Below are 10,769 nucleotides of genomic sequence, written 5' to 3'. Positions count from 1 at the left end.
ATAATGACATTCAAATATAGGCAAAGTACATATTCAAAATGTCTGCCTCTTATTTTCCAACACTTTAAGTAATCTTCGTAATTTTAGTTTTCATAGTTTGATGAATTCACTTTGGATTAGGAAACAATAAGCCCCTTTGTAAAAAATTAGTTTAGGTGATTTTAATATACTTCAGTAAATATATATTTCGTAGTAGAATTCACTAGGTAGGCAATAGGTATATTCAACTGGTTTCATTTTGGTGCTTTTGTGTGTTTGTCTCTTGGGTATTGACAAGAAGTTCACCTCTGTTAAAATTGCAATTGTATAACAATGGGAAATGTTTAAGGATTTGCCCAGAATTCATGGATTGTTAAAAAAAAAAAAAAACCTTTTTACCTGTCTATCAATTTAACAATTATGGCTGAATCTTACTATTGCCTTTTTTAGGGTGAATATCATTTTTGAAAAGAGGGACAATATTTAAATTTAAGATAAAATTCAGTTAGAGTTGATGTGAGAAATTTAAGAAATTTTTATAAACGAAATACAACCAAAAATGATTTTTTTTTTTTTCTAGTGGGTCTTCTCCACTTTATTATTCCTAATTTTAAACTATATAAAACAAAAATTGCATGTTGCTATTTTCATGATTTTAGTAGTCAGAAATTTTAATTACCTTAAGGATTACTAAATATTAGAATTAATGTTTTTTATGCAAATTAGATGACCTCATGATTGTAAAGATCACTACTACTGCTGGTTTACAACATACTAAACAAGGGAGTTCTTGAATCCAGGACAGGAAATCAATTGGGATACTTTATGCTTGCTGTATAACCATATGATAGAACCCTTCACCTGCGGATTAGAAGTTGGGCATCTTGACAAGCAAACCACAGCTCAACTCTACCAAAACTTTTTTTTTCCTTTTCATAACTTCCAGTAAATATTATTCCTTAGATTTTTGCATTAAGGAGTAATTTCAAAGTTTAAAAAAATCAGAGATAATCCGTCGCATGAATATAAAGTCTTGTTTTGATATTGTCATTTTAATTATTATGCTTTTATAATTATTATTCTGATAAAATTTTAATTATGTAGCATGTTGATATATTAAAGTTGAACTGTTCAAGGTACTCTATAAACTGTTTCTGTCTACATTCCTATTTCAATTTTTTTTAGATGTTTTTGGGATTTCCAATTTAGTCTGAGTTGCGAGAGTCAACATCCCCCTCCCACATCCCCAGACAAACATGAACCTCTTTGTCAGTTCAAAGTCATATTTCGCAATCCAGCAAAGTTGATTGTGATTAAATTCTAATTGCACACTTTTTACTATCTTAATCCAAACCAAAACAAGGGGTTTAGTTTGGAACCTTGACGAGAAGCCCAACCAGCCCTTGGTTTGCACCACTTGTTTGTATTGTTTAAATATTGCCAGTGGTGGATTCAATGTAAATGTGGTGCCCCAGTTGGTTGGGTCCCCTAAATTTTCAGAAAATTTTTTTTTTTCCAAATATTCTACTATATTGATAGAATTTGCCATCTTGAATGTATAAATGGACAAGTAGACATTATATATGTCATGTAATGTTTATACAGTATATTAAATAATCAGTAATAACAGTGTGAAGCCCTATAAAATTGCACTTCATAATAATGACTGGCATCTTGAAAGCAACGTCCATTAAACATTAAACATTAAATGTTGCCAAAAAAACATCCTCTTCTTCCCCTTTGGGTTATCCTAGTTAAATATGAACCATCTTGTAATCAATGCCGTAACCAGGATTTTCAAACAATGTGGGACAATGTCAGGGTGGACCCGCTTTACGCGTAAAGTCAAATAATGTGGACCCATTTTCTTAAATGTTAACCCATTTTACACAAAAATATGATAAATCTGGACCCATTTTCCTAAACTTTTAACCCATTTTAGGCTAAATATGAGAATTCTGGACAACTTTTCAAAAAGTGGACTCATTTTATGCATAAAATTGCAAAACTTGGACCAATTTTTTAAAATGTGGACCCATTAGAAAAATTGTGTGGGACTGTCCCAATAGCTGGCTGCAGCATTGCTTGTAATGTGTAGTTTTAACAATCCATGGAGTTTAACTGACAAAAATATAAACATCCACCAACTGCTTTTCAGAAGCCAAGTTGCTTTTGAATGAGGGGCATTCCAGGGTTTAATTTCTAGTGTGATGTATGTATGATGAATTATCACTACTGTATATTGGTAGGATTTTCACAACTAATCAGAGCTCGGTGGTGAAGATTGAGCATTCTAGAGTGGGTTGCAATAGCAAAAGTCCTACATAGTCATTACAGACTTCAAGTTTAGTAAAATGCATTTCAGTAACCAAGTCTTGAAATATCTGTAGTAAATACAGTACAACATTTCCGTTGCGCCTAATAATTTGTCTTGAGTGCAAAGTATGGGTTGCTTAAATTACAGGTACAGGATAATATCTCTGTGGAATTTTAAACGGGACAGTGTGACGATTTACGGGCCACTTTTTCACAATAATTTATCCATAAATCTACAAGTATGAGTTGTCTTGGGACAATAGTAACCAAAGGTCCTGATAGAAAAGTCATTTGTTCTGGACCTCAGAACTATTTATTGGTCTTAGGCCTTTGAAAAATTTCTGTTGTATTTTTTTCTATCTCTGTACATCCATAATTAGGCAAAATACGAAAGAAGTTCAGTAGTACTTGAGTAGCCTGCCATTGCAGTGTTGAAGCCTAAGGAAAATTGCTGACTTTTGAAGACTTGTGTTTAATAACTGGTAGAAAATATAAAAATTAGCTATTCTTACATAGAAATCAACCATTCCTCTTTTTTATTTCACAAAAATCTTTTTTTTTTTAATAAGACAACTGTTGGACCCACTTTCAGGGGTACCAAGTACCTCCCGTACTCCCGCTAGCAAGAACCTCCCGGAAATTCATAATTTAATTTGCATGTTTTCACTGCTTTATATCGATTTTCTCACGAAAGTCAGTGCCGATGGGTATCACTATGTGCAGCAAAATGAAATGTGTTAAGATGTTCAGAGAGCTCATTACCCAGATCAGTGGTGGATTTAAGGGGGTGGGAAGAGCTGGCCTGGGCCCCCTAAATATTTCAAAATAAATGTTTTTTAAATGGGGTAGAAAAGAAAATTATATTCAAATTTATGTTCGGCAGGGCCATTTCCGGCCATCTAGAGCAGATGCCATAATTATAGATTTCCTGCCTCTGCAGCCACCATGGTGAGGCTCAGGTGCTGTAGACCCTCCCTGGATGTGTATAAGAGACAGCCTCCCTTTCCCCACAGATCTTCCAGAAATGACTTGTTCCAACTTGGGACCCCGCATTTTGCTATTTTCACCATGGTATTAGTGGAGAGGTAGAAGGTGATCCCCCACCACCCCATAGTATGTGCTAAAATGTTTGACACCTTACTGACTACCAAGCAAAAGAAGTTGTCAAAATTAACTTTCAAATAATGTGTATTATTCCTGCATCTGTCCATTACATTTTCAACTTTTTTGTTGAATGTTTAGGAATATGTGATTTATTAGAGGTACTTCCCTTTAATCGAAATAATAAATAGTGCCTGCCCCCCCCCCATAAAAACTAACACAACTTTACATAAGTCAATACAGTACAGATAATTAAAAATAGTTTTCACATGATTGTGTATAAAATTATATTGCATAATTATATGTACTAGAGACAGTACGTTGCCTTGACAGTAAGGATGTTGTAGAGGTGCTGGGTCATTATTTCATTAAAGTGTCGGTGAGAATTTTACTGTAAAGTGCACTTTGATGAAATGTACCGAATCCATTATGTTTTGGTAATTACAAGTCTGCTGCCCTCTTTATACAGACCATTTAAAAGCTCCTTTACAAGTGTTTTATTTATAAACAATATACATTTGCCTTCCGAGAAAAAAAATTTTGAGAAATTTGTCATCTTTTAATAATAACATCAATAATGATAGCATAATACAATAAAACAAAATAACAATAACTTTAACAATATTAATGTACAGTACTGTATAGATTTTTAATTATAATGTTGATAATCATATGACTGGGATAAATAGCATAATTTAAAGTTTATATACAGTAAACTAATATAGAAAATAAAATTGTTATTAATAATAATAACTGGCGACTTATATAGCACATATTGTAGAGACCTCTATGCGCTTTGCATTATTACCCCAGGTCACTCGATCAAGCACAAATGGTGGAACACATACTCTGGCCTCTTGTGAGAATTCCATAATGTTGCAGCTGCAATCAGCGCATGGCTGTTTGAACCTACCAGGTACCCACTTGTACTTCCAGGGTGGAGAGAGGCAACCGTAGGTAAAGTGCCTTGCCCAAGGACACAAGCGACTTGCACAGCCAGAGTTTCGAACCCTGAACCTCAATGTTGGGAGTCCAAGCCACAACCAATGTGTCAGTCGCTTCTACATTAACAAAAAATGTCAACAACCCAGGGTCCCAAGCTGGGTACCAAGTCACCAGGAAATTGGGATTCCTCCTGCAGTCATGCACGAATCTCCGGAAAAATGACCCATCTTCCGCAAATTCATAATACTAGTTTATTTATCAATTGTGTCACGGAAATAGGTATCTCCATGCACACAAAAATAAATTAGATGTGTTAAGAAAGCTTGTTGAACACATTCACTGCCACTGCCAGACCTTTTTTTTAAGGTTCCTTCCTGTCTGCAAAAACAATTTTACATGTACAAACATACTTTTCTGAAATTTTATCTAGTCATATATCATCAAAATGATGTGTCTAATAAATTGGCGGGAATATAGCACATATTGTAGAGACCTCTATGCGCTTTGCATTATTACCCCAGGTCACTCGATCAAGCACAAATGGTGGAACACATACTCTGGCCTCTTGTGAGAATTCCATAATGTTGCAGCTGCAATCAGCGCATGGCTGTTTGAACCTACCAGGTACCCACTTGTACTCCCGGGTGGAGAGAGGCAACCGTAGGTAAAGTGCCTTGCCCAAGGACACAAGCGACTTGCACAGCCAGAGTTTCGAACCCTGAACCTCAATGTTGGGAGTCCAAGCCACAACCAATGTGTCAGTCGCTTCTACATTAACAAAAAATGTCAACAACCCAGGGTCCCAAGCTGGGTACCAAGTCACCAGGAAATTGGGATTCCTCCCGCAGTCATGCATGAATCTCCAGAAAAATGACCCATCTTCCGCAAATTCATAATACTAGTTTATTTATCAATTGTGTCACGGAAATAGGTATCTCCATGCACACAAAAATAAATTAGATGTGCTAAGAAAGCTTGTTGAACACATTCACTGCCAGACCTTTTTTTTAAGGTTCCTTCCTGTCTGCAAAAACAATTTTACATGTACAAACATACTTTTCTGAAAATTTTATCTAGTCATATATCATCAAAATGATGTGTCTAATAAATTGGCGGGAAAATATTGGGAGGGGGGGGAGTAAACTTGTCGACAGCACTGCGACATCACTATTCATTGACTCTGCCAAGTGCAAGTTATCTCGTCCGCTTTTTGCATGGGCTGTATATGTTCAAAGGGTGTCCCCGCAACATAACACAATAAACATACATCATTTGTACTTTATCATCTAGGTGTATCTTCCCCGAACTACCAGCCATTGAATGTGTGGTCCTACAATGTATAACAAAGAAGCAACACCCTGTGAGACGAGTATACGCGTCTCTGACAGCCAACATGTTAAACAGAACTCCTGGATGCGACAATCTTGAGACTTCTGAACAACTTACTTTGAAGTGTTATTTAGATTAGGATCTCCAAGAGGCTAGGACAGCCAATAAGAATAAAACACTGACACCTAGTAAGGATAGAGTAGAGGTAGCATTGAAGAGGTGCCTATACTCTAACCTTACATACCATACTAAGCCTAAAAGCACTGCAAACATTGGAATCATAACTTGTCCAATATCCAGTTCCGAGTTGATGACATTGGGGGCGGTATTTGTAATGCTGTCCGCCTGTAAAAGTTGACAGTGGATAACACAATTGTTATTGATGTTGAGCTGTGCTAACGTCCTCTGGTCATCTTGTAACAGATGGCCGTTTAAGATCAGGCGTAAAGTAAATCCTTGGCTTGTCTCTTCAACAAATGTATCCCTGAAAAATATAAGAGTGCAAGTGTAATAAGAGAATTGTATGTTCAGTGGTGCCGTGAGGCCAGGGAAACCGGGGCAAGTGCCCCTGGGCCCTGGCCCGGCATAATGAAAAAATAATAAAATAATATAAATAAATAAAAATTAAGAAACGTATACATTCATCCAGTATAATTCATGTGTTTTCCCAAGGGAATTGTAAATAAAGCTGACCATTTATCGATGAAAGCTGGTAAATCATCGCTTCTAATTCTTTTTCATGAATATTTTCATGACTTTTACTACTCTAGAGTTTATGTTTACAATGTATCAAATAGTAAATTCTTTACGTTATTAATAATTAATTATAAAATGCTTGGACCCTGGACATTGTAACATTTTTATTTCTTTATTCTTTATACTGGGAAAACCTGTTTGTGCAGTTTTAAATAGCGCAAAATAATTTGGATTGTTAGCGATCTAAAAGAACTTGACCAGACTGGCATTTGCAAACAGCGTGGGTGGTTACAGTTTTTGCTGTAGAGTTAATGGCTATTGTTATAGAAATCAGTGGGTAGCATTAGCTGTGTAAGCAATTAACATCTGGATCACATGCTCCTCAATGCCAATTTTTGTTTAGTACACTTTAATAGTTAAGACTATTTTTATACCTTGTTTGGCAAACTTATTTTCTTCAAAGACCGTCAGAACAGGACGAAAAAATAGAAATAAATGTATTCAGCAAAATGCTTTTGCAAAAAGCATATCTAGGTGAAGAAAAAATAAAAATAAAATGTCATTCATGAAAAAAAATAAGTGTTTGCAAGAGATCCTATTGCCTAATCGTAAAGAAGGCGATGTTATGTTAAACAATGTAGTAATGGGATTGATGCTTAAAATTGATATAAACAAGGGAAAAGGTTTCTTATTTTTGAGAATTTCAAATCGGCTGTAGGCGTAAAAAAAAAAGTAAAAATGTTATTTTCTTTTTTTACATTTCCATAGTTCTGTGGGGGGGTGGGTGTGCTAGTTAACAAAATATTTTTTTTATTTTATTACGATTATCGTCGGCCATGTAATATTGAACTCTTTTTTTTTTACTTCAACAAGACAACAAAACCTCCTCATCTAGGTCTCACAGACTGTGTGCATGTGGGTGTGTGTGTGAAGTGGGGGGGGGGGAGAAGGAGGAGAGCGGGGTGTGTTGAGCCACCTTTGTGGAGGAAAAAGGTGGAGGAATTATCTTTACCAACTCAAAAATCCCAGATGGAATTTTTTTTTTTTTTTTATTTGATCTTAATTCAAAATTTACTTTACCTTTTGAATTGAAGCAAGGTGACGTTGGGATTTACATTAACAGTTCGTTCACTTTCATTCAAAAATTTCAACCGTATTCTTATCACATCAACATTAGTTGTAGATGAATTATGCTCCTGTGAAGTTGAGTCTGTTTGTTCAGATGAAGATAATTCTTCCACATTTTGAGAAGGGTTACTTGCTTCATCTCTCTTATCTCCTTCATTGTTTTCACTACATACGGTTTCATTTTTTGACTTTTCTTTATCATTATCTTCTTTTTTTACAAAAGTATCACTTTGGTCTTTAATTTCCGACTGATTATTTTCAATATCGTTTGTTGCTAAACATTGCATTGTACTGTCTTCAGAAGCATCGTTTATAATTTGAGCTCCATTTGTCAAAGATTCATTACTTGTGTCATCCTCATTTGAATCAGTTGAAACAGTCTCTTCTCCAGTATTCTCTACGCCTTGGTTGGTGTCAGCTACGATGTTCTCAATTTCATGCCGAGTGATGTTGCTGTTGTAAACCTCCTCTGGCAGCTCATCTTCCTGAATGAGCTCTTGATCCAAGTACTCATTTCTGGTGAAGGTAAGGGATGTAGCCGGGCGATCTCTCACCAGTGTCGAGATCCATGCTACGGCCATGGTGATTACCAACATGAGGATGGAAATAACAATGGTCACTTCATCGCCTATTCCTTCAATCAGTGGCATCTCTGACACATATCTGTAGACAAGTAAAACATTGGTGCTTTTGAAACAAAATACATCAGTTATTTACAGTATTATTATTTATTAGCTGACACTATATGTAGTCCTAACAGATTACCCTTTAATTCGAGACCACCTTTGGACCTGAAAATTTGGGGTAGTCTCTGAGTTCTGTCTCAGATTAGAGGGTTAGCTTTGTGTTAAAAGATTGAAGTTTGTTATTTGGGTCTTTGGGCAAGTGGTCTTGAATTAGAGGGGTCTTGAAGTGGAGAATGCATTACGAATTCTAGTCCATGTTAAAATGGATTCCCTGGATATGTAGCTGAGGCTGATTAACGTATCTTCTCCAGTCCAGATGGGATTAGATTGGAACAGATTGGAAGAAATTTTGCCTCAGCTACTACATACCTGCAGCTCATGGATCACACTGGAACCATATCATAATACTAGTGTAATATGACAAAAGTAACAAAATTTAAAAAAAAAAATAGATGGGTAACACAATGCATACTTTCATTTCATTTATTAATATAATTTCCAGTCAACATACAAATAAACATATACAAAACAAGTTTGTGGATTACCTAAAGGTAAACATATTTACTATCGAGATACTCTCCAAACAAAATCAAAACTCACATTGAAAAAACAGACAATTATTATACAAAGTTTAAATTTGCATCAAATCAAATCATTTCTTCTTTAAAATCAAGGTCCTCCTACCAACCATTCACCAAACTGGTTTACATTTCATAAGGGAAGAGGTTATTCGTACGGTACCGTGCAAATTTGGAATAAGAACTTATTTGCACGGTATGACAGCCATTACGTCATGAAACCTTAAATGCTGATTGGCTAGGTCTACAGTGCGAATAAGACTAATAAGAGCTTATTCGCAGGGTACCGTGCGAATTGTCAAAAAAACTCTTGTTCGCACGGTAGAATGTTGTAGATAGAAATACTGTATAATTATTTCACGGCATACCGTATGAGTTGGGCACAGCACAGACAGTCGATTCGATAACCCTAACTGAAGTGCAATAGTTCCTAGCTTAGAATTGTGTCTGGACCTTTTACTCTTTTCTTTGGCTATCCTTGAGAAATTGCCATGCAAAAGCCTTTGTGGAGTATGTACTGGTGGTATATTCCCCTATCATAGGGCCTAGTAGTGATATTGATTTTTGTTTCATTCAAAAATATTAAATGGGGAAACAAAAGAAAATTAATTACTTAGCACCAACCATGATGGGAATTGGAACAGAGGAGGATGTCAAACTGATGCAAAATTACTCAATTTTATGTGCAGTTATAATAGGGTTTTAATTTTGTGGGCTGCAGTCGTGCTGCACTTAACCTACCTATAGACTCACACATCTCTAAAAGTCTTTCCTAATCCCTCTCTACCATAATAAATCCTGGATCCGCCACCGAATATATGTACTATATACTGTACTGGAAAATAAGATTTATATTGATGTACTGTACATTCTTCACTGCCTTTTGGACCTTTCCCAATGTGTTGGAGTGTTTCGAAATGCTACTGGATACATTGATTGTAGGCCTAATGATATACACAAAGCACATAGCGCTCAGAGACCATAGGGAGCTGTGATAATTGTCGAAAGATTGTTGTATGTACAGTACTGAAATTTCTTTAAAGAAATCAACAAATGAATTGGAGTCACTAAATGCATAACCTTGATTGACATCAGGCTTTCATGGCTGCTTTTGTGATTGTGAACAACCAGAAGCCAAACAAAGAAGAAAGCTTTTATCTGGCGCTTTTTTTTTTTAAGACGGTGTCATTACATTCTATGATGCTGATTGGCTACGTCTACCGTGCGAACAATGTATTAGTTACTATTTGCACGCGAGACAATGTTTGTATGATAGGTTCTATCTAAAAAGGTATTCTCGTAACAAATTAAGTATCTCGTAAAATATTTAGGTCATTGAACCTTTGAGACGATACCGTGTTAAATATTCGCACGGTATGACAGCCGTTACGTCATGAAACCTTAAATGCTGATTGGCTAAGTCTACCATGCGAATAAGACTCATGAGCTTATTCGCATGATCTACCGTGCGAATAACCACTTCCTTTCATATAAGATTAAAATAATAAATAAGACCAAGACTCAAGACTTAGGCCTTGTAACAGGTAACTTGAATTTGTAGTATAAGTATGTGTGTGCAGTGAGTAAATCCATCATTCTGTTACCCATTTGGGCCATTTTAAACTAGGCCTACAAAAGACCCTCTGCTAAGGGCTAAGCTGCTTTGACCCCGCTATTGTTGGGTGGCCTACCTCCTCTCTAGCTTAGCCATGAGGCCTAGCTAGTTTCTGATCCGTTATTATTAGTCAGTTAGGGGACAAGACTTGTCACATCTGTTAGAATAATCAAGCGTAAAATAATATATATTACTTACGATGTTGAATGTTTAGTGGAAAGCGTGCAATTATGTATAATTATAGAACTTCGCCCTTGTGAAAAATTGAACGGCTGCTGCCAACGTATTGGTCGGTGAGGGATTTTTCGATCTGCGAAAGACAGAAAAATACTGAGCAGACGACCCGGAAGTGTAAAAAAAGTTGTGCCCTATATTTCACTTTTATTTTTCATTCAA

At 36.0% G+C, this 10,769-nt stretch overlaps 1 protein-coding gene across 1 annotated transcript; it reads right to left on the bottom strand.

Annotated features, from left to right (window-relative positions):
- Positions 1-3,465: 3,465 nt before the first annotated feature.
- On the bottom strand, positions 3,466-10,698 carry LOC117103189 (transmembrane and ubiquitin-like domain-containing protein 2). The gene is made up of 4 exons (XM_033243713.1): positions 10,572-10,698; positions 7,447-8,157; positions 4,835-6,154; positions 3,466-4,181 (listed from the first exon to the last, which is right to left on the bottom strand). The coding sequence occupies exons 2-3, from the start codon at positions 8,142-8,144 to the stop codon at positions 5,806-5,808; spliced, it is 1,047 nt and encodes a 348-aa protein (XP_033099604.1). The 5' UTR covers positions 8,145-8,157; positions 10,572-10,698; the 3' UTR covers positions 3,466-4,181; positions 4,835-5,805.
- Between the last annotated feature and the right edge of the window lie 71 nt (positions 10,699-10,769).

The sequence above is a fragment of the Anneissia japonica genome, unplaced genomic scaffold (assembly GCF_011630105.1).
Source record: "Anneissia japonica isolate Jap-2015-1 unplaced genomic scaffold, ASM1163010v1 scaffold2652_len1590060_cov184, whole genome shotgun sequence".
NCBI lineage: Eukaryota > Metazoa > Echinodermata > Crinoidea > Comatulida > Comatulidae > Anneissia > Anneissia japonica.
The sequence above is the reverse complement of the archived record's forward strand: the minus strand, read 5'-3'. Positions and strand labels throughout refer to the sequence as shown.